This window comes from Sander vitreus, chromosome 13 (assembly GCF_031162955.1).
Source record: "Sander vitreus isolate 19-12246 chromosome 13, sanVit1, whole genome shotgun sequence".
Taxonomy (NCBI): Eukaryota; Metazoa; Chordata; class Actinopteri; order Perciformes; family Percidae; genus Sander; species Sander vitreus.
In genome coordinates, this window is record NC_135867.1 from 16,340,450 (window position 1) to 16,365,806 (window position 25,357).

The following is a 25,357-nucleotide window of genomic DNA, read 5'->3' on the forward strand; positions in this document are numbered from 1 at the left end:
TTCATTAGAGGCATTTCTAATCTGGTGTGATTTCATGCCAGCAGGGCTCGATGGATGGTTGGTCCACCATTTTGGTCCGGATTGAAATATCTTAACTATTTGATAGATTACTATGAAAGGTTTTAATTAATATTGTGCTAATAGGCAAATGTTTGCATGCTAACACACTAAACTAAAATGGTGAATATGGTAAACATTATACATGCTAAATATCTAAAGTATGCTAATCGTCATTGCGAGCATGTTAGCATGCTAACGTTAGCATTGAGCTCAAAGCACTGCTGTGTCTACAGCTTCACAGAGCTGTCTGGAGACTCATAGTCTTGTTCCACTAATTATTCAGTACTATAGTTACCATTATTTTGTATTCAGAACACTAATCCTATTAAACATAATCTGTTACGCCCTGACCTAGTTATGGCATCACATCACACAGTCCACTACAGTGATCTTTCATTGATTTTTTTAATCATCAATGTACATGGCCCGAGGTGAACTTCCCTCTCTGCAATGCAGCCTGCACCATCCTGTTTACTTCTCTGTTTACTGTTCATAGTTGCTTCTAGTGGTTACAGATTACATGTTTAAGAAACAAACTAGTGAGTTGCAATTTAAAAATAACTATTTCATATACATTTGATGCTCAAGAGGATCTAAAGTAGTGCAGCTTACATAGAAAAACACTATAATAAAAAGGTTTTATGTTTGGCTACTATTTATTAATGAGTAAAAGTCATTATGGGAGCTTCAACAAACTTTAAAAAGCCTATAATAAATATTTTTAAATAGCAATGGATCACATACAAGGTATGTGAAAGAGGTATTAATGAACCCACTGACTCTGCAGTTCCCTCAGCTGTATGGAACGTTATAGCTTCTTTCAGCTCATTGTTTTGGTTCTTTGGTTTATACTTTTAATATTGTTTGGTTCAATCTCACAGTGTAAAGCTAAGCAAAAAAAGCTCTACAATAAAAAATAATAATAGGAGACTGAATATTGGATTTAAATTTACCAGTTGGACACAACTATGACTCCAAATAAATGCTCTTTTTACTCCGTAACTGCTGGATATACATAACAACTTTAATTTAAACAAGTAATATGTCAGTGTTTTTTCACACCCTACTGGCTTAAAACAATCCAAAGAATGTTTGTTTTGTGTTCCAAAACTAATATCATTTATACTTTCTGTTAGAGTCACAGGCTGCTCTTTGTGTGCTGATGAAATGAATTCCCAACTCCCCGAGCAAACTAGCAGCTACAGATCAACTGCTTCCAGCTCTCATGGGGCATTCACACACTGTCTAGCCTTGATGTTCAGCTTTAGCTTCAGCGGCTAGCTCAGTATGCACGAGCTGAGCTTCTCTCTTTACATATCCTTTTCTCTTCAGCTTCATCTTTCCATTGCACAGTGAAAGTGAATATATCTTTTTTTAAGATACAAATACATTACATATAAAGGTATGCTATGGCTTTAAAATGAAATAAAAATAAGGACTTCACACTGCATTTCAGTGTGAAGAGAAATATTTTTGACTAAAAATTCCAACCTATCATGTATTCATCTTTATGTAATTTCAATCTATTGTTGTTATTGTTGTCTTTATATGTGGCTGACTCAGTGTCTGTTTAGATTCTTCTGCATTTCTGTCTCTGTAAAGTGAGGAAAACTGATCTCTGTCCTGCATTCATTCATGATGCAGGCCTCATATTACATACTTATGGCTCCACTTAACAGTTTCTCCTCCTCTTTTTCTCTTTTATAAACACATCACATGAGATTGTGTATGTGCAGGTCCAGCATCTCTTTGCTGACAACTTCAGATCTTTAAATGTTGCCCTGCAGAGTGTTGTGGTCAGAGCATGTCGCTGGGAGGAAACACAGACCACTGCTGAAAGATGCCAGATTTCTAAATCTATTTAATCCTAATCCTATCAGTAGCGTTTACTCTGCTCTCTGGTCCTTACGTGACTCTTAAATTAAAATCTGGAGCGTTCCATTAACGTTGCCAAAGATCACTAGAAATAGAGGGAAATATAGGTTTTTGTTGTTTGGTCTATAAGACCTTTTTGTTAAACTTGTACTGAAACAAAGGGCGAAAGAAGATCTTACACAATATAAACCCTTTTTAATCCCCCTATTTTAAAGATGACTGTTTATATCTTCATTTAGTAATCATCAGCATTTCCACTTTTTATCACACACACCACAGTTTGAACAGGGTGAAAATGTGCTTTAAGTGCAGATAAACATGAAAGGCCTATGTGGAGGAATGCTCATGTTCAGTGTTCAGGTGTGTGTATAAGTGCATGTGTGTGTATGGAGGGTAACCTGTCTATCCATGCATCTGTCTTGTATAATTGATGAGCACAGTATCACCGTGTTATTCTAACCCCACAGGAGAAAGAAAGAAGGATAGAGGGATAGAGAGAAAGGAAAAACACATGAATAATTTAGCCCAAATCAGTTTAGTTACCCTACGTCCTTTCCTACTCTCAGTCTAATGAAGTCAGTGCATGCAACTGGATTCGCCAAGAAACTTCTGGTCAGAAAAAGAAAAGACACAACCGGGGCATCTGAGGGAAGCCTTTAACAAGCAGTTTTTGTGGTCCGAGAGCTTGGCCTTTTTATCATCTCTGCTACATTTTTTGGAGTAAAGTGGTTGTTGGACTCAGGATCATCATGATACCATGGTGGCCCAACTGCTAGGGCTGGTCTTTTTATTTCTACCTACCAACCTGGTCACCTTTATCACATATGGTAAGGGGTTTCCAATGTCTTTAGATTAATTTGAACTTATCTGAGTTGCAGTTAGAAATTGGTTTTCCATGTAAAATGATATCAACGTTTGATGAACATATTAAGACAAATATTCTTTATCATTTATAGACTTTCAGTAGAATCTGTTTTAATTCAAATTTAAGATTGGAAGTATGGCACAACAGATACTTGATATTGGAGTTTGATACTTTCATAACAATATATTGACAATATTCTTTTTTTTATAAATGCATATAAAAACAAACAGAATTGTTTGATAAGGATCACACAAATTTGTGACCATCATTTCTACAGAGTGTGACATTTTACAGTTAAAATACAAACATTGTCAGTGTTCTTTGGTGAAAAAGATATATTGTGGTATTACTGTTTCTAAATATAAAATATTTTGACATTTCTGTACTGCAATTTGTTGTCACTTATTGGTCCTTAAAACATACACTGATCCCAATGTATCTGCCATGAGCTTATATGGATGGATATATTGGCCTGGCCAATTTATCAGTCAGGTTCTAATTCAAACGGTGGAACAGTGCACTGAAAGTCAATTTGGATTGACAGATAATGAGAATAGTTAAGAAAGCAAAAGATAGTTGATAAATTCAACGCAGGCAGGAAGAATAATTTGACTAATTTGGTTATCTGCTTTGAAATCCCTTACTAAACTATTAAAGTGTGTCTGAAACTTAACAGTGTAATCAATCCTGTAACTGAACACTGGCAGTGCATGCGCACGCACACGCACATGCACGCACACACACACACACACACACACACACACACACACACACACACACACACACACACACACACACACACACACACGTTTGCTTGCATGTCAGTGTTTCCTCTCCCTCCTTCAGCGGTGGAGATCAATCCCAAATGGGAGGTGGTGTACCAGGACACCAGTGTGTATGGAGTGGTGGGCAAAGCGGTGATCCTGGAATGCGGTCCCACCTTACCTGACATGTACATATGGAGCTTCACCATGCCTGGAACTGAAGCTATAAGAGCTGTGGTGTATGATTTGGGGAAAGGTCAGAGGATCCAGCAGCTGGCCCAGACGCTTGGACAGCTCACGGTAATCTCGAACAGTGCAGCTGTGAGCATCGAAAACCTGCCTCTGGCTGCACAGGGCCTGTTCACCTGCCAGGCTTTCTATGACATGGAACAGGAGCCCAAAGTCTTCTACTACTATGTGCACCTCACTGTCCGAGGTAAGACTACCTGGGGGGAGGGGGGCTCTTCATGTGAAAGTAGATGAAGAACAATGTTCTTCAGAGATTGTAAACGTACCTAACTGACTTTGTCTTTAATACAGTTCCCGTCAGTAAGCCTTACCTACTGATGAGTGATGTATCTCCGGTGGAGGGATCTACAATGTGGATGCGCTGCAATCTGGAAAATGGCACTGGACCCATCCAGTATGTGTGGCAGTATGAGACCCGCAGCGGCAACATCTCAGCCTTTGCACAGGGAAACACCAACATTATCAACGTGACCAACATCAATCGCAACCACACCGGCTGGTACCGCTGTGTGGCCAGCAACGCCGTCAACAGCGAGAGCTCTAACCGGTTATGGCTGGACACCATCTGTGAGTATTTGAGAGTTTGGGGTAGGATTTGGGTCTTGTCAAATTTAAAAATATAAACCATGGAATAAAATGGATTTAGAAATTCATAAAATGGATTTAGAAATCCATTTTATGGAACCCTCAAATGCCAATGGTTTTAATTGGCATTTAAGAGGTTTATGATATAAACCCTCAAATGCCATTTAAAACCATGGCAACTGTTTAAGGTAACAATCTTTTCATGCTTTGATGTCTTTTACTTTCCTTCTTTGGCATTTGATGTGTGAGTAATCAATAAATTGCAAGGACATGCAGCTTTGGCATTTGTCATACTTAGAGAAAATGTAACCATGTGCCATGCGTTGAATGATAACTTTGATAAATTCCTACCTACCATAACATTGCCAAACCTGCTTGTACTGTATATGTTACATGCATTGATACATTGCATTGCGGACGCTGAGGTCATGATCTCTTATAGGCAAACTGTAAAGATTATGTGAGAAAACTTCCAATCACTGCAGTACAGAAATGAAGCAGGAGGTGTCTCCTGTTAGTCATGTTTGTAACATGTCTGTGTCCTTCATATCTTGAGTGTGTGCATGTCTTTTCTCCGTAGTTGGCCCGGACATCCCTCAGATAGATGTGACTCCGTACAGTATAACAGAGCGGGGATATTCAGCCCTGGAGAGAGAGACTGTCTCTTTACTGTGTCAAGCCCAGTCCAACCCGGCCAGTCAGTATGTCTGGTTCTACAACAACTCCCAGGTCTACACCGGGCCACAGTTAACCATCACTAAGATCCTACGCATGCACACTGGCGACTATGCCTGCTTGGCACAGAACACCTACCTCAACACCCGCTCCAAAAAAACCATCAGCCTGACCGTCTACTGTGAGTGTGATCTGTGACATCTGACCTTAGACCATGCCATCAGTCCTCATGCTCCTCTGTGAACCTCTCCACCCAGTCCTACCCTGTATTATTCTGTCTTGGTGCTGCAAATAGCAAGGAGTGTAAAAGACTGAGATGATAATTCAGATTTGGCATTTATAGCACAAGACTAAGAGAACAAAAATCGTATCACCTCCTATTTTCAGCGTTATTAACACTGAATACAACTTCCTGATCTTTTCACTTTCACTGTTTTCAGTGTTACGCACAAACCTCCTTTGCTTCTTCTGTTTTAAACAGTCATACTTCTTTCAGTCTTATTCATCTCTCATATTTCAAGCTTCCTGTACTCACTAAGACTTTATAACAGACCCAAAAGCTTGCAAATGCACTCATACACACACACACACACACACACACACACACACACACACACACACACACACACACACACACACACACACACACACAGAAGTGCTGCAGAAGACCTATTCTCCTGTTCAGGTCGTCTGGGAAGTTGATGGGACTCTCTGGCAGGTACCTTGCTGTGATGTCACAGCCATGGCAAGTGTTGGTTGGCTAGAAGGCCGATGATGCTTGTCATTCTGCTCTCCTGTTTTGTTTTTGTCTGACCTAAAACAACTCATCCCTCAAGAGAGACAGAGAGCATTTCCTTTTTGTACACATCTTTCACATTAGAGAAGACCGGCTTTGTACTGACTTGACATCCATCTGTGTTACCTAGCTTTATCACAAGAGAAGGTGGTAAGTAAATAGATATTTGAATAAAAGCATTTTTCTCCTATAATTTTGGTGAGATGTTTCATACCCAACACCATGAATACTGTAGGTGCTTTCTCTGACCTTACAGAACCCCCATTTTGCACATCATTGCCTCGTTACGCTGTATCTTATCCCTGCAGACCCACCCGATGGCTCCCCCTCCTGTTCTGTGGAGGCGGCTCTGAATTACACCTCCCTGAGACTCCTCTGCTCTTGGCCTGGCGGATTACCCTCCTCCTCTCTCCACTGGACCGGACTCGTAAACACTGTCAACACCAATACTGCCGTCTTGCTGCCATCTGAAGGCCTCAACTCCAACAGCTTGTTTACTTGCATGGGCTCCCACCTGGCACTCAAACAATCAATAGAGTGCAGCACACGTACATGTAAGAAACAAAGAAAGAGGAAGTTTTTTTATGCTCATTGTTCACGTCTCACTTAAACCTCTTTCCCTCCACTAGATATTCCCCCTGCAGAGCCGGTGTGTTTTGCCTATGTGACTAACAATAAACAGTATCTGATGCTGTCCTGCTCCTGGGATGGAGGGGCCCCGAAAGCCTTGGTGTGGTGGGAGGGCCCAGATGGCCAGGCCAAAGGTGGAGAAGAAAACTCCAACATCCTGATCCTTCGCTACGGCACCGCCCACAGCGGGAAACCCTACACCTGCCATGCTAAGCATCCACTTCTGGTCCAAACCAAAACCTGCAGGCTCACACTGGGTCAGTGCACATTGTCAGACACACCCGACAAGAAAATAGCAAATATGATTTGTTAATAAATTCATTTATGCATTGTCCCCTGTAGAGGCTCCTGTATTGCTGACACAGCGCAGAGTTGTGTCTGTATACGAGGGGAGTGACGTTCAGCTCACCTGCAACCTGAGAGCCAACTACCTTCCTGTCAGTGAAATCACCTGGTTTAACAATCAGGGTGTGGGCGTCCTAGACACCTCAAAGTATGCATTGCTGCAAACGTCTGCATGGGCCAATCTGACTGTGAGAGACACAGATGAGACTCAAGACAGTGGCGAGTACAGGTGCTCCACTTCCAACGCAGTGGGAGGAACTGAAATCAATGTCACTTTAGTGATCAAAAGTAAGTGTTATATTTTATCTATATCGGTTGTCTTACTACCAGAGCTTTTCGAAGGAATAGTTTGACATTTTGGGAAAAACAAATGCTTACTTGCTGAGTTAGACAAAAAGATTGATACCACATTTGTACGAGAAGTATAAAGCTGCAGCCTTCAGAGAGCTGGAACCCAGAGACAGCAGGCCCTGCGCAAAACCAAAATGTAAAAACATCAAATTGTGGTGGTATGGGGGATACACATAGACTATTTATTGGTTATATTTGTCTCTTTAACAGGGTACCCCATGCCACCCAATGTGACCCTGGTCAAAGTGATGTACAACAGCCAACAGCGTAACGAGGTGGAGCTGGAGTGGCAGGTAGAGAACGAAGGAGGAGGAGGATGGACAGGTTTCATCCTGCAGCATATATGGGTGTCAGAGCGACCAGGAAGGAGAGGCAGCAACAATGATTCAAAGCAGGAGATGGAGGCGAGGATCAGTCCACCAGACTGGTACTCTAATATCATCCAGGACCCAGAAGTCAGGATCTATACAGTAGGGAGACTGACATCGACTGTTACCTACCAGTTCCGCATCACACCTGTCAACCACCGCACCGTTGGACACCCTTCTGCTGCAAAGACTCCAGGTATAATAAGTGAACAGAGTGAGGAAAGTATGGTCAGATACGGGATTTATGCCAGAGAACTGAGCAAAGACAGGGGCTTGAGTTAGGGATGTCTTAACAAATAGATAACAAATAAAACAGGCAGGAAAAAAACTATTATAATGTGACATTTTAAAAAGGTGACAGGTGAGTTAGGCGATTATTCAAAGATTACGGATGCTGGTGTCCTGCTGTGATTGCTGTTAAGATGACTTTGATGACAGTCTAACATTTTTCTTTTTCTTTTTTGTTATCCACTTAGGTGAAATACTCATACACAAACAAAAAACACAGACAAACAATTACACACACCTCACAGCTTCACACCTTCCACTCCCTTCCTGTTTACCTCCTTCCCTGCCCTGCTCCTTACCTTTCCTCTAACTGGCCCTGTGTGCTTCTTCTTGTAAATTATTTGTGTTAATCGTACCATGTATATCAGGATTTGACTGCTCTAACTAAGCCACGGGATTGTTTAGGGCTTGTAGGTCAGGTGTCAGGGTAGGATAGGCCAGTGGTTTTCAACCCCTATACGGCATCAGTTAATGCACACCTACGCTCAGTTTAACAGGGTTGACTTTAAAGTGAGCCTATGTAACTTTTGCTGAACAGCGACTAGAAGTGACAAGTACAAAATAATGGTAAATGCTTAAACAACGTGTAGCAGAAGCACAAGTGAAAAAATTTAAGCTACTGGTCATACCAGACCAAGTAAGGCTGCAGCAGCAAAACCACACAGTGTATTAAACTTACAATTATGAAAGAATGTGTTATTTCCTCTTTCAAAAGTTACAGTCTTGCTGTACATAATTATTTTGTCAACAACACGTATGAAGAAACACTCAAAGTTCTTGTACTCTGGCTTTTACAGTGAAGCTAACATTTCCAAACAATCATGAATTTGGTTCATTTCACGGTACAAGAACAACGCTGACATGGGTTGAGAACCACTAAAGGTAGCTGAAAATATGAAAAAGATGTGAGACACTTATCAAGTGCAGAAACTGTTTTCTTAGAGGTGTACTATTTTGCAATGTGTAACTGTAATGTGTTGCAGCGGAACCACGCTACAATGTGTACCCTGCTGTGATTGGAGCAGCTATAGGCGGGATGCTCTTTGCAGCCTTCCTAACAGCGCTGCTGCTCGTGTTCATAATCCGCAACCGCAACAACAATCCTCGTGAGTCCCATACACAAGCACCAAGTTCCTAATAAATTACTTTAAAAAAGGGTCCACTTATGTTGCATTAATGTTCTGTGTTTCTTCTCCCAGGATTACATGACATGCTGTTTGGTTTGTGAGTATCTGTAATACTTTCTATATACAGTATAATAGCAGCAATCAAAAATGTGCAGTTTAATGATGTTGTCAGCCAATTCAGTTTTTTTCATTTGGTGTATCCAGGCAGCACAGCCAGTCAAGAGAAAACATCAACTTCCCAGAGGATGAATTGGAAGGCAGGTCAGAGGGAGGAATAGAGGAGATTGGTGGATCATCCAGTCCAGGCAAGATGCACCCACATCAAACACATATTCATGCAAACCTAAAGATGGGCTTTGCATGTCAGATTTACCACACTGCTAGTCTCGCATTGCCAGATCTAAGTCCACAGCACTGTGTAGTAAGGTCTGGCTACACCACAGATACATTATGGGATAGGAGAAAAAAAAACGTTGCATTACTTTAAACCAGTCACAACCGTCTTGGGCGGCGCTAAGTTCAGGACACAATTTAAAAGGTGCCATTTTCAACGTATGGCTTACTAGCTCAAAGTTTGTTGTTCCCATAGCAAATTCATGTTATTTTGATAGAAAAATTGGAAACCAAAACAGTTTATATCTTGGTTCCATGATGGCGCCCCCGTCTTTGCATTGATCCGTTGAAAATACATTTAGTTCTCCATCTACCTAGATGAAGAACAGCCAATCAAATCTTGCATAAAGCAGTTAAGTCAGCGTTCTAAGTAGACTGTCACACTGAGTCAGACAGCAGCTTTCTACACAACACAAGAGCCAGAGACTTTGAACAACAACCACATTAGCTCTCCTTCTTATCTAACTTAAAGGGTAATTTTGGGTTTTTTCAACCTGAACTCCATTTCCTTATGCATTTGTGTCTAATAGACTGATGTGAACAAAAGTCTTTGAAATTGGTCCAGTATTGAGCGAGAATGCAGTGACAGAACCTCGCGAACGGGGCTGCAATGTAACCTACTGGGGCAATTGTGCACCCTTGATATTTGTCCACTAAAAGTGTTTGTTTTTGCCACTGACAGGCTCAGATTGTTATTAAAAGTATCTGACAACATTATCAATCTCAAGAGGTGACTTTTTGTCCAAAGACAGCGATGTAGAGAGAGGAACACAAGTCGGAAAAAAGGCGTCCCGGGAGTCTGTTGTTTTGGAGTAGGCTACAGAAATGATTGCATTGCAGTCCTACGAGGGCCGGTCACTGCGTTCTCGCTCAATACTTGACCACTTTCAAAGATTTTTGTTCACATCAGTCTATTAGACACAAATGCATGGGGAAATGGGGGCCAGGTTGAAACAAATAAAAATTAACCTTTAAAAACATAAACATGACTATTCCTACACCGTATTCATCAGGGAAAAGTGCACCGCTAACGTCAGTTTGTAGGCTAGTTATCTAGGAATTTATCAGATTCAAAAAGCTAACTCCTAGTAAATAATTTGTGTTACATTTAAAGGTGCCGCACACTAACCTAGGTGTTTCCAATTGTTGGTTGATTAGGCTAGTTTGGCAATTTACACGAGAAGGCTGTTTTCATATTCATCTGCTAAAGGGGTAAAGTTTAGTAGTAGTAATCCAGTGCTCAAACTTTTGAAATAAATATTTGCATATTAGACTATGGATTTTTCTGAGGGGGGAGTAGATTTAATTCTAATATTTTTTAACAAGGTAATTTAACTTTTTTGTGGAAAAACCATATTAGACCATATAATTCAAGTATTTTTTGTATGCCATAAAAAGTGTGCAGGGTAGCAGTGTAAGTTGTTCCTTTGACTTTCATATGCAATCTTACATTGACAAGTTCTAATAAAATAACACATATAGCTTTCAAAATATTTTAAATCATGTAGTCATCTTGTGAGCTAATCAGATTTTATGAACAGTCGGTTTCGACCATCAACAGAACTAATAATCTTGTTGCTCATCTACCTGATGCTGAACCTTGTCGCTGGTCTTTTCCAGGTCCAACCATGGCTTTACCCCGGGCAGCTTCACCCCTCACCACCTCACCTACGAGTGCCACCCCCGCCACCAGCCAAGCCCCTCCCCCTGGAGACGACAATGAACCTGTCAGCGTCACCATCACCGTCAAGGCTACAGGCTCATAGTCATACATGTAGGCTATATCACGGACTCCTTTGGTTGTAATTTAACCTGGAATTAAAGGTTTTGCTGACAGTTTGGACAATTATTACAGTATGTAGCATGTGATCTAGATCTCAACTCAACTACATTTACAGTTACAAGCATATCTTTCACTACAACACTTTGATCTTTTGATTTTTACATTAATGCTGTGTATGTATACTGCTTAACCAAGCTTTTTTTTTAACCAGAACCCCTTTTTGTTGTAGCAGGTACCTACAGGGCTTGAACAGCACCTGCTGCTTCCTTATCAAACAATTTCACTTTTATATTTGCATGGATACTGAACATTGGAGTCACCTCATATTAAACCCTAAAATTATTCTTTTTTGAGTCTGTGTTCATCTTCATTATATGCATCATTTTAATAATTTATTCAAGAGTCTGGACTGTGTCATTTCAAACATAATCAGAACAAATCACACACACACACACATATATATATATATATATATATATATATATATACATATATATATACATATATACATACATATGTGTACATCAAGTGAAAAAAGGCCTGTTTGTATATATATATATATATATATATATATATATATATATATATATATATATATATACAAACAGGCCTTTTATATACATACATACATATATATATATATATATATCATATATATATATATATATATATATATATATATATATATACACATACATATATATATATATATATACATACATACATATGTATATATACAAACAGGCCTTTTTTCACTTGAGCCCCTGCCCCCCAAAATGTCTGTGCACATGCCTGCCTATGTGTACCTACCTTTGGCAATCATCACTCTCGAACACAGAATAACTAACTCTTTGAGGTAAGGATTTAACTTAAGTCTTAGGAAAATGTCCACCCGCCTGGTATCTAACACTTAACGGGTTAACTTCTCACAAGGATAGAAGTACAATAAAACAAGAGTCTACACAAACATACACTTAAACACTTAAAGAGAACAGCAGGATTTCAAATTTCAATAGAACAGCTGAATACAGGTTATCCCTCCAATGTCCACAGCAGTGTGCATTTCTATGTATGAGGCATTAAAAGCCTCCAGAATTAACTATTAGCAGTCCCTCTTTGCAACCTTAACAAATGATGTATACACAACTATCACTGGATTACTTTTCTATGATTCCTAAGCAGGTTTTTTAAAAAGTGTTTGAATAAGTATTCTCTCTTTTGGTCGTAAGATTTGAGTTGTTTGTAGCGACAGCTTTGGCGGTAAGATGTAATTGCTGGAACAGTGTCTACCGTATGACGTCGGTAGATTGGCAGCTCTAACCTGTGTGATGCCTTCACATGCTGCAGTCCACTGATAACAGTTTAGTCTAAGATGAGCTAATGAGCTAAGAGCTAATGCATCCATGAAGACATGGGCCGTCTAGGGACACATGCAGCCGTAAAGATGATAGAGCCGGGGAGGCAGCGGCTAGCTAACGTGGCTAATCGTGTTAACACGGTTAACAGTGCTAACGCGACTCCAAGAGAGGGTGGTTCAATACAGGGAGTGCAGACTGAGCCCCAGGTGTCCCACCTGAGCTGCACACATACCGTCAGATCAACCGCAGTCAATGGCAAAAGTTGACATGTGATCTCAGCCAGCATCAGCTCGGTCCTCTTGTGGGTGTGGGAGTTTATTTTTTAGTTTATTTTTATTTGGACTCAAAGTTGTCTTTTATTCTCTGTTTGTTGATCCGCCATTTTAAGTCAGCGGTAGGGACTTGTATGCTCCCGATCCCAATTTCCGAGTACAATAGAACGCAGCATAAACAGCAGAGACAAAATCCACCTGGGGCAGACAGAAGAAACCAACCCCTGCTGACTGACGTAAAAAGCGTCACTAACTCTGCGCTCCATTTACATTTAGGGCGGGAAAGTCGCCACAGACATTCAGATTGTACAAAGCAGCAAATACAAGCGCTTTCATCAGTGGGTCATATGCTCAATCACCATTGTTTTAACTCACTTTTTGATAGATAAGTACTTTCTAGACAAATAACTACATGAAAATAGTAAATGTACTAATACCACACTATAAAAATACTCTGTTACGAGTAAAAGTACTGCATTGTAAATGTTACTTAAGTAAAAGTAAGTATCATCAGGAAAATGTACTTAAAGTATTAAAAGTAAAAGTACTTTTACTAAAAGTTTTGGAAACTGGAAACAACCTCCTTCAGCTGTGTGTCACAACCAGAGTTTGAAAACCTCGTCCTTTAGATAAATATCGCTGAAAGACGCACCATGTCTTCCACCAATATTTATACTTGGGTTATAAGGAAAAGATGCATATTGACATCAGATGATGAGAGGGTGAGGTATAATGGATATTAGCTTAATGAAAACACATGATGGTACATCTCTGCACTGCAGTTGTTTTGTTGGTGACATTTCACAAAAGCAGAATGTTGCTGCTTCTTTACTTCTTCCATTATTTTATTTTCTTGTGGTTCAGTAGCACACTTCACTGTCTCAGGTTTTAGTGGCAAATACACTTTTGTCTCAACTTTATGTGGTAATTGATTATTCATGTTAGAAACACAATACCATTTAACTGACCTTATCTTGGCTATCTCGCCCCTCCCTCCTCCTCATCCCGTCCCCTCCCCCTCCCTTCCTTCCGCGCACCCACCCCCAAATCCTTCTGGTCGGTTATTGGCTGGAACACTGTTTGTTATGTTTTGTGGTGCAGGTTGGCGCAGTTTATTTTTGTTGCCGTTTGTGGAGCCTGGGCTGTCTACAGAGACGGCATTTTTTTTACAGTGTGTTCAGGGGACAGGCAGCTAGTGGATAGTGAGGAGATGTTTGCTGTATAGGACAAAAAATGTTAAACAAAAAACGCGTGACATTGCTTAGAGCCCCTTTAAGGTAGGATTTCATAAAACATACATTTTCTTTGTATAGAAAAACAGAACAGAAACAAAAGAAAATCATGGCTGCTCTTCTGTAAAACAGACCCTGAGCCTGTGTTGCTGAAAAATTGACAGACATTGTGAGATATATTATATAAAGAAATTACAAATTGATTGAAATTTGGGACTTATTAAGAGGCATTGGTTGTATTTTCTTACAAAGAGGTAGGTATGTCTTCTTTTGAAGCCAGTCTGAATATTCTTGACAGCTCTCACTGGGCTGGTCCCATGGCAACTCTGACAAAAGAAGCAACACAAAGACAAGTGATGAAATGTTCCCACATATGTATACCTGAAAGCGCAAAGAGAAGAAATATCTCAGAGCAGTTGCAAATTAGCATGTTACATTTTCTCCAAACATGTAGAAAGCTCAGATCATGTATGAATTCCTGAAAATGGTCAGTGTTGTCAGGTGTACGATAATTGTTGCATTGTATTTTTTACAATAGTTCAGCTCCTCTGATTCAAAAATGTTGAGCAAACAAACTAGTAAGAAAAAACTATTACAGTGGAATACAAACTAATTCATATACATTTGATGCTCAAGCAGATCTGAAGTAGGGCAAGTTACATAAAAAATCACCATGATGAAAGGTTTTATATGTTAAGCTATTTCTCAAAGGGTAAAAGTCATTGAACTTCAGAAAACTTTAAAAGGGCTTATCTATAAATATAAAGAACAAACATGACATTCCTATTTAAAATACTGTGCCATTAAAGTGAATTACATCTGAATATAAAAAGGACTTCACACTGCATTCCAGTGTGATAAACTTAAGAGAAATATTATGACTACATCCTCCTATTCCAACCTATTATTATATTCATATTTATGTAATTTCACTCTATTGCGGTTATTTTGAATATGGTTGATAAACTAAGCCCTTCTTGATATGTGGCTGACTCAGTCTGTTTAGACTCTGCTGCATTTCTGTCTCTGCAAAGTAAGGAAAACTGATCTCTATCCTGCTTTCATTCATGATGCAGGCTTCATAGTACATACTTATGGCTCCACTTAACAGTTCCTCAACAGTTGTTCTCTTTTATAAACACATCACTCACATTAGGAGTCTTTAAAAACACTAAATATGAATAGATGAGTATGATGGAATTGTGTATGTGCAGGTCCAGCTACTTTAGATCTTTAAATGTTGCCCTGCAGAGTGTCGTGGTCAGAGCATGTTGCTGGGACACTGACACAGACCACTGCTGAAAGATGCCAGATTTCCGAATCTATTTTACATTTTTCATTTACAAGTCGCCCAATATGACTAATAGAGGAAATAGAGGGAAATATAGCCTTTTGTTGTTTGTGTAGTCTATAAGATCTTTTTGTCTCTAAACCTGTACTGAAACAAAGGGAAAAATAAGATCCTAGACAATATAAACCACCTCATTTCTTGGGTGAACCCACTGTAATGCTGGAAGAAAAGATGACTGTTTATAACTGTATGAAGTAATCATTAGCATTCCCACTTTTTGTCACACACAACACCACAGTTTGAACAGGGTGAAAATGTAAAAATGTGCTCACGATGAATATGAAAAAAAGATTTAAGTGCAGATAAACATGAAAGACCTGTGTGAAGGAATGTTATGTTCAGTGTTCATAGTCAGGTGTGCTCATATTGCATGTGTGTATGTGGAAGGCTAGGCTAATCTATCCACCCATGCGTCTGTCTTATATAATTGATGAGCACAGTATCACCGTGTTATTCTAACCCCACAGGAGAAAGAAATAAGGATAGAGGGATAGAGAGAAAGGAAAATTATTTAGCTCAAATCAGTTTAGGGAAGCCTTTAACAAGCAGTTTGTGTAGTCCGAGCTTGACCTTTTTATCATCTCTGCTACATTTTTTGGAGTAAAGTGGTTGTTGGACTCAGGATCATCATGATACCATGGTGGCCCAACTGCTAGGGCTGGTCTTTTTATTTCTACCTACCAACCTGGTCACCTTTATCACATATGGTAAGGGGTTTCCAATGTCTTTAGATTAATTTGCAATTATCTGAATTGCAGTTAGAAGTTGGTTTTCCATATAACATGATTTGAATGTTTGATGAACATATTAAGACAAAACTTTATCATTTATAGACTTTCAGTAGAATCTGTAATTCTGTTCAAATTTAAGATTGGAATTATAGCACAAAGCACAGCAACAATTGGAGGTTGATAGTTTCATAACAATATATTGACAATATTCTTTGTTATGAATGTATATAAAAACAAACAAAATTGTATCACAGGATTACACAAATTTGTAACCATGATTTCTACAGAATGGGAAATTTTACAGTTAAAATATAAAAATTGTCAGTGCTGTTCGGTGAAAAAAAGAATAATTTGACTAATTTGTTATCTGTTTTGGAATCCCTTATTGAACTATTAAAGTGTGTCTGAAACTTAACAGTGTAATCAATCCTGTAATTGAACACTGGCAGGGCACACAACACCACCATCTCCTTTTCTTTCTCACACACACACACACACACACACACAGGGGCGGATTGGCCATCTGGCAACTCTGGCAAATGCCAGAGGGGCCGGACCATTTTTTTTAATGTGGGCTGGTCAGATTTTTTTTTTTTTTATATACAAATAAATTGTCTTTATAGGCCGACAGCGCAGAGGACGGGTTTTTATCGCTTGCACGATTTCACTATGGTTATAATAATAATATTAATAATAATAAATATTAAGCATTTGGCCAGTCGGCAATGGCCGGGCTGGTCCCGAGATGGGCCGACTAAAGCTGCTGTTGACGGGCAAAGAGCTTCGCCGGAGCTCTGACTGCTGTCCGTCCGCGCGGCCGTCTGACGGCATCAGTATTAAATTGAGACAGTTTCATTACCGGTTAAAAACGTCTCGTTGTCGCGTTAAATCGTAGTCCAGTTCAGTGTTTTGGTACAGTTGGTTTTAACGCCTGATGCCAAGTGTAGGCCTATAGGAGTACACATGAAAACCCTGAACAAGCAGCGTCGTTCTGCTCGTCTTTCTGCTGTGCCCCATTCACGTAGTGTCACGTTTTACACTACGTAGGTTAAACTCTGCAATTAATCCGCGGTTCACATGAACTGTGGTGGTCCATTACACTGTAGTCTCAACATCACATTTTTGATCAATAGAATATAGAAAACATTACACTTCATAACGTTTTGTATCCATAACATGATTGTGTTATTGTACAATTTAGCAGTAAAAGCAGTAGCCTCTGTAAGTCAACCCTACATTTTTCAACTTGGGAGCAAAACGTGCTCCTTGGGGGGGAAAAAGTTACCATAAAGCCCTGTTCATGCTAATTAAACAACTGGACCTTGGGGTAAAGTGTTGTTGTATCCTGCCCATGTCCCGGATGTGAAAGCCCCCTTACTGGACTACTGAATATAATAATATTCCATTATATTTAGTATTTTAAATTGTTACCTGCCACCAGCATTTTGTGATTTCCTTGCCATAAATATAGACATTGTTACCAGGAATTGAAGTCTTTTACCCTCAAAATTTCCTGGGGGAGACCAGACCTCCCCCTGCTTTATGTGTTCCCCAAAGGCCAATTCTGAGCACATACGGCATAAACAGACAGTATGTGTACATTTGTTATAAACGTGTGCTCTTTAAAAAGTAGTAAGCATTGTTTGCCAGTTACTTACATTAAATGTTTAAAAATCTGTTACATAAGGTACTGCTTATATTATTTTACCATCTGTACACAAATGTAATTAGTGAATGCAAGTGTCTGTGGGTGGGGCTGCATGGTAATATGGGCTGGTGTGACTACAGTGCCAGGGCTGAAATTTGGTCCCAGTCCGCCCCTGCGCACACACACACACACACACACACACACACACACACACACACACACACACACACACACACACACACACGTTTGCTTGCATGTCAGTGTATCCTCTCCCTCTTTCAGCGGTGGAGATCAATCCCAAATGGGAGGTGGTGTACCAGGACACCAGTGTGTATGGAGTGGTGGGCAAAGCGGTGATCCTGGAATGCGGTCCCACCTTACCTGACATGTACATATGGAGCTTTACCATGCCTGGAACTGAAGCTATAAGAGCTGTGGTGTATGATTTGGGGAAAGGACAGAGGATCCAGCAGCTGGCCCAGACGCTTGGACAGCTCACGGTAATCTCGAACAGTGCAGCTGTGAGCATCGAAAACCTGCCTCTGGCTGCACAGGGCCTGTTCACCTGCCAGGCTTTCTATGACATGGAACAGGAGCCCAAAGTCTTCTACTACTATGTGCACCTCACTGTCCGAGGTAAGACTACCTGCACTCTGAAACACTTACCTTCATCAGGCAGGGGCGTAGCTAAGGGTGTGTGTGCTTGTGTGGAGTGGGGGGGGGGGGGGGGGTCTCTTCATGTGAAAGTAGATGAAGAACAATGTTCTCCAGAGATCGTAAATGTACCTGTGTGACTTTGTCTTTAATACAGTTCCCGTCAGTAAACCTTACCTACTGATGAGTGATGTATCTCCGGTGGAGGGATCTACAATGTGGATGCGCTGCAATCTGGAAAATGGCACTGGACCTATCCAGTATGTGTGGCAGTATGAGACCTCAAGCGGCAACATCTCAGCCTTTGCACATGGAAACACCAGCGGTATCAACGTGACCAACGTCAACCGCAACCACACCGGCTGGTACCGCTGTGTGGCCAGCAACGCCGTCAACAGCGAGAGCTCTAACCGGTTATGGCTGGACACCATCTGTGAGTATTTGGGAGTTTGGGGTAGGATTTGGGTGTATCTTTTTATGCTTTGATATCTTTCCTTCTTTGGCATTTGATGTGTGAGTAATCAATAAATTGCGAGGACATGCAGCTTTAGCATTTGTTACACTCAGAGAAAATGTAACCATGTGCCATGCAATGAATGATAACTTTGAGTCATCACCTAATAACATTATCAAACCTGCTTGTACTGTATATGTTAATACTTGAATTCCAGTGGTCTAAATTTGAGGTACGGACGCTGAGCTCATGATCTCTTATAGGCAGACTGTAAAGTTGATGTGAGAAGAGAGAATGAAGCAGGAGGTGTCTCCTGTTAGTTGTGTTCGTAACATGTCTGTGTCTTTCATATCTTGAGTGTGTACATGTCTTTTCTCCTCAGTTGGCCCGGATATCCCTCAGATAGACGTGACTCCATACAGTATAACAGAGCAGGGATATTCAGCCCTGGAGAGAGAGACTGTCTCCTTACTGTGTCAAGCCCAGTCCAACCCGGTCAGTCAGTACGTCTGGTTCTACAACAACTCCCAGGTCTACACCGGGCCGCAGTTAACCATCACTAAGATCCTACGCATGCACACTGGCGACTACACCTGCTCGGCACAGAACACCTACCTCAACACCCGCTCCAAAAAAAACCATCAGCCTGACCGTCTACTGTGAGTGTGAGCTGTGACCTCTTATCACCTTTGATTTTCATCATTATTAACACTGAACATCCTACTCAAACACAACTTCCTTTTCACTTTTAATCAACCCTCTCCTGTTTTCAGTGTTATGCAGAAACCTCCTTTGCCTCATTCTGTTTTAGTTAATTATAATTATGGAGGAGCCTCTCCGGGGAACCATCACCTTATCGTGGTGGAGAGGTTTGTGTGTCCGTATGAACCTGAGGGCTGTTTTGTCTGGAGCTTGGTGCTCCTGGTAGGGTCTCACATGGCAAAGTGGTCTCAGGTGAGGGCCAGACAAAGAATGGTTCAATAACCCGTTGAGAAAACGAGGAAGCCCTCGTTTTCCCGGAGGAAGCCCGGGGCCCCCGTATGGAGCCAGGCCCAGATGGAGGGCTCGTCAACGAGCGTCTGGTGGCCGGCTTTGCCACGGAGCCCGGCCGGGCACAGCCCGAAGAAGCAACTTGGCACCTCCCTCTACATCCCATGGGCCCACCACATGTGGAAGGAACCGTTGGGGTCAGGTGCGCTGCCACACAGGTGGCAGTAAAGGTCAGGGGCCTCGACGGACCAGACCCGGGCAGCAGAGGCTGGCTCTGGGGACGTGGAATATCACCTCTCTGTGGGGGAAGGAGCCGGAACTGTGGGAGGTGGAGCGCTACCAATTAGATCTGATGGGGCTTACCTCTACACACAGTCTTGGTTCTGGAACTATACTCCTGTACAGGGGTTGGATTCTTTTCTTCTCCGGAGTTGCCCAGGGTGTGAGGCACCGGGCAGGTCTGGGGATACTCACAAGCCCCCGGCTGAGCGCCGCTACGTTGGAGTTTACCCCGGTGGACGAGAGGGTCGCCTCCCTACACCTGCGGGTTGTGGGGGGGGAACTCTGACTGTTGTTTGTGCATATGCACCAAACAAAAGTTCGGAGTATTCGGCCTTCTTGGAGACCTTGAATGGAGTCCTGCATGGGGCTCCAGTGGGGTACTCCAGGAACGGCCTACCTGATCTAAACCCGAGTGGTTGTTCGTTGTTGGACTTCTGTGCTAGTCATGGATTGTCTATAACGAACACCATGTGCGAACATAGGGATGCTCATAAGTGTACTTGGTACCAGAGCACCCTAGGCCAAAGGTCAATGATCGATTTTATAATCGTTTCAGCTGATCTGAGGCCGTATGTTTTGGACACTCAGGTGAAGAGAGGGGCTGAGCTGTCAACCGATCACCATCTGGTGGTGAGTTGGGTAAAGGGGTGGGGGAAGACTCTGGACAGACCGGGTAAGCCCAAACGGGTAGTGCGGGTAAATTGGGAACGTCTGGAGGAGGCCCTGTCCGACAGACTTTCAACTCACACCTCCGGCGGAGCTTTTCGTGCATCCCTGTGGAGGCTGGGGGCATTGAACCCGAGTGGACAATGTTCAAGGTTTCCATTGCTGAAGCTGCGGTGGGGAGCTGTGGTCTTAGGGTCCTGGGTGCCTCAAGAGCAGTAACCCACGAACACCGTGGTTGAAAACGGTGATCAGGGAAGCCATCCGACTGAAGAGTCTTTCCGGGGTATGTTATCCCAGAGGATTCCAGAGGCAGGGTACCGAAGGGATGAGGCTCAGCACCTATAAATCTGAGGCCATGGTTCTCAGCAGGAAACCAATGGAATGCCTACTCCAGGTAGGGAATGAGTCCTTACCCCAAGTGAAGGAGTTCAAATACCTTGGGGTATTGTGGGGACAATGGAGTGGGAGATTGGTCTGAGAATTGGCACAGCGGGGGCGGTATTACATTCAATTTATCGCACCGTTGTGACGAAAAGAGAGTTGAGCCAGAAGGCAAAGCTCTCGATCTACTGTTCAGTTTTCGTTCCTACCCTCACCTGTGGTCATGAAGGCTGGGTCATGACCGAAAGAATGAGATCCAGGGTACAAGCGACCAAAATGGGTTTCCTCAGGAGGGTGGCTGGCGTCTCCCTTAGAGATAGGGTGAGAAGCACAGTCATCCGTGAGGAGATTGGAGTAGAGCCACTGCTCTTTTGCGTCGAAAGGAGCCAGTTGAGGTGGTTTGGGCATCTGGTAAGGATGCCCCCTGGGTGCCTCCCTAGGGAGGTGTTTCAGGCATGTCTAGCTGGGAGGAGGCCTCTGGGAAGACCCAGGACTAGGTTGAGGTATTATATCTCCAACCTGGCCTGGGAACGCCTCGGGATCCCCCAGTTAGAGCTGGTTAATGTGGCTCGGGAAAGGGAAGTTTGGGTCCTCTGCTGGAGCTGCTGCCCCCGCGACCTGACTCCGGATAAGCGGACAAAGATGGATGGATGGAATTACAGAGGTTGTCTGTGATCTTAATCCCGTGCCATGCGATGGATGATAACTTTGAGTCATCACCTAACAACATTATCAAACCTGTTTGTACTGTATATGTTAATACTTGAATTCCAGTGGTCTGAATTTGAGGTACGGAGACCGTGCTGTAGCTACCATTGCGGATGCTGAGGTCATGATCTCTTATAGGCAGACTGTAAAGATGATGTGAGAAGAGAGAATGAAGCAGGAGGTGTCTCCTGTTAGTCGTGTTTGTAACATGTCCGTGTCCTTCATATCTTGAGTGTGTGCATGTCTTTTGTCCTCAGTTGGCCCGGATATCCCTCAGATAGACATGACTCCATACAGCATAACAGAGCGGGGATATTCAGCCCTGGAGAGAGAGACTGTCTCTTTACTTTGTCAAGCCCAGTCCAACCCGGCCAGTCAGTACGTCTGGTTCTACAACAACTCCCAGGTCTATACCGGGCCACAGTTAACCATCACTAAGATCCTACGTATGCACACTGGCGACTACACCTGCTCGGCACAGAACACCTACCTCAACACCCGCTCCAAAAAAACCATCAGCCTGACCGTCTACTGTGAGTGTGATCTGTGACCTCTTATTGCCTTTGATTTTCATCATTATTAACACTGAACATCCTACTCAAACACAACTTCCTTTTCACTTTTAATCAACCCTCTCCTGTTTTCAGTGTTATGCAGAAACCTCCTTTGCCTCTTCTGTTTTAATTAATTACAATTACGGAGGTTGCCTGTGATCTTAATCCCGTGCAAATGGGCCATGTCTGTAATTGGTAAAGTAAAAATCCTGCAAATGACCTACCATATTTCGCTGAGTACCGTGGTCCTGTAATAATTTTAGTCCCACGCGAATCGACACATCTGTGATTTGGCGGGGTCGAATATACAGTAATTTTTTCAAGGTTTTTGTTTCCTGTGTGCCTTTTCATCCCTCTCGCGAAGACGGATATGGGATTGCGGGGGGCTGCGGACGACGCCTTTCATGGCCAACCAAGTCTGGACCACTGCCCGACCAGAGTCCTCCGTCCTGAGTCCATGCACTCCCCGCGGCTTTGTCCAAGGGCTGACGGTGATGCTGTGTGGGTGCCGCCGGGGCGGGGATAGGGTATGTGCATGTAACCTCTACCCGGCCTGGGGCAAAAAGATACGTAACCCCGACCCAAGTGTGGTGTGGTGGCCTCTCCCTGGCCGTCCTCCGAGCGCCTCCGGGTAGCCAACTCACGGGGTACAGATATTTCAGTAAATTCAAGTAAAAGCAGGCTTCGCTTATCCCCTGCGAATGCGCCTCACAAAACGCAGATGTGGGGGGGTAATTTCTAAATCACACGAGGTCCCTAGATGATACTAATCCCGTGCGAATAGGGCTTAAGACTTCAAAACAGACCAAAAAGCTTGCGCTTGCAAATGCGCGAGCGCACACACGCACGCTTGTCATTATTTGTTGTCATACTGTTTTGTACATTTCTGCTCGTTACTCAGATCATGTGTCTGACCTAAAACAACTCATCCCTTAAGAGAGCATTTCCTTTTTGTACACATCTTTCACATTAGAGAAGACAGGCTTTGTACTGACTTGACATTCATCTGTGTTACCTAGCTTTATCCTAAGAAAAAGTTGTAAGTGAATAGATATCTAATTTTCTTCCTATAAATTAGGAAAGATGTTTTATTGCCAACACCCTGAACACACGGACACATTTTGCCCCGTTACGCTGAATCTTATCCCCGCAGACCCACCCGATGGCTCCCCCTCCTGTTCTGTGGAGGCAGCTCTGAATTATACCGCTTTGAGACTCCTCTGCTCTTGGCCCGGCGGATTACCCTCCCCCTCTCTCCACTGGACCGGACTCGTGAACCAAGTGGGCCAAGACGAGGCTGGCACAGGACAGCAAACAAATCCACTGACCAATACTGCCGTCTTGCTGCCATCTGAAGGCCTCAACTCCAACAGCTTGTTTACTTGCATGGGCTCCCACCTGGCACTTAAATATTCAACAGAGTGCAGCACACGCACATGTAAGAAACAAAGAAAGAGGACGTTTTTTGTATGCTCATTGTTCACGTCTCACTTAAACCTCTTTCCCTCCACTAGATATTCCCCCTGCAGAGCCGGAGTGTTCTGCCTATGTGACTAACAATAAACAGTATCTGATGCTGTCCTGCTCCTGGGATGGAGGGGCCCCGAAATCCTTGGTGTGGTGGGAAGGCCCAGATGGCCAGGCCAAAGGTGGAGAAGAAAACTCCAACATCCTGATCCTTCGCTACGGCACCGCCCACAGCGGGAAACCCTACACCTGCCATGCTAAGCATCCACTTCTGGTCCAAACCAAAACCTGCAGGCTCACACTGGGTCAGTGCAAATTGTCAGACACACCCGACAAGAAAATAGCAAATATGATTTGTTAATAAATTCATTTATACATTGTCCCCTGTAGAGGCTCCTGTATTGCTGACACAGCGCAGAGTTGTGTCTGTATACGAGGGGAGTGACGTTCAGCTCACCTGCAACCTGAGAGCCAACTACCTTCCTGTCAGTGAAATCACCTGGTTTAACAATCAGGGTGTGGGCGTCCTAGACACCTCAAAGTACGCACTGCTGCAAACATCTGCATGGGCCAATCTGACTGTGAGAGACTCAGAGACACAAGACAGCGGCGAGTACAGATGCTTCGCTTCCAACGCAGTGGGAGGAACTGAAATCAATGTCACTTTAGTGATCAAGAGTAAGTTTTATATTTTATCTATATCGGTTGTCTTACTGCTAGAGCTTTTCAAAGGAACGGTTTGACATTTTGGGAAAAACGATTGCGAACTGTACGGAAAATATGAAGCTGCAGCCTTCAGAGAGCTGGAACCCAGGGACAGCAGCAGGCCCTGCGCAAAACCAAAATGTTAAAAGAATTGTGGTGTAACAGGGCTACACATGAGTATTTACTGGTTGTATTTGTCTCTTTAACAGGGTACCCCATGCCACCCAATGTGACCCTGGTCAAAGTGATGTACAACAGCCAACAGCGTAACGAGGTGGAGCTGGAGTGGCAGGTAGAGAACGGAGGAGGAGGAGGATGGACAGGTTTCATCCTGCAGCATATATGGGTGTCAGAGCAACCAGGAAGGAAAGGCAGCAACAATGATTCAAAGCAGGAGACGGAGGACAGGATCAGTCCACCAGACTGGTACTCTAATATCATCCAGGACCCAGAAGTCAGGATCTATACAGTAGGGAGACTGACATCGACTGTTACCTACCAGTTCCGCATCACGCCTGTCAACCACCGCACCGTCGGACACCCTTCTGCTGCAAAGACTCCAGGTATAATAAGTGAACAGAGTGAGGAAAGTATGGTCAGATACGGGATTTATGCCAGAGAACTGAGCAAAGACAGGGGCTTGAGTTAGGGATGTCTTAACAAATAGATGATGAAAATACATGCAGGAGAAAAACAATTAATAATGACATTACAAAAAGGTGACAGGTGAGTTATGTGATTATTCATTAT

The 25,357-nt window shown here is 42.7% G+C and overlaps 2 protein-coding genes across 2 annotated transcripts; both read left to right on the forward strand.

The window, feature by feature from the left end:
- Positions 1–3,618: 3,618 nt before the first annotated feature.
- LOC144528241 (V-set and immunoglobulin domain-containing protein 10-like 2) lies at positions 3,619–11,137 on the forward strand. Its single transcript, XM_078266729.1, has 11 exons — positions 3,619–4,000; positions 4,105–4,380; positions 4,979–5,254; positions 6,178–6,423; positions 6,499–6,756; positions 6,842–7,132; positions 7,406–7,759; positions 8,835–8,957; positions 9,051–9,075; positions 9,183–9,283; positions 10,992–11,137. Exons 1-11 carry the CDS (start codon positions 3,619–3,621, stop codon positions 11,135–11,137), a joined length of 2,478 nt encoding a protein of 825 aa, XP_078122855.1.
- Positions 11,138–16,843: 5,706 nt separating this feature from the next.
- On the forward strand, positions 16,844–25,256 carry LOC144528242 (V-set and immunoglobulin domain-containing protein 10-like 2). The gene is made up of 9 exons (XM_078266730.1): positions 16,844–16,931; positions 18,029–18,382; positions 18,558–18,833; positions 22,139–22,427; positions 22,800–23,066; positions 23,589–23,716; positions 23,950–24,207; positions 24,293–24,580; positions 24,817–25,256. Exons 1-9 carry the CDS (start codon positions 16,844–16,846, stop codon positions 25,254–25,256), a joined length of 2,388 nt encoding a protein of 795 aa, XP_078122856.1.
- The last annotated feature ends 101 nt before the right edge of the window (positions 25,257–25,357 follow it).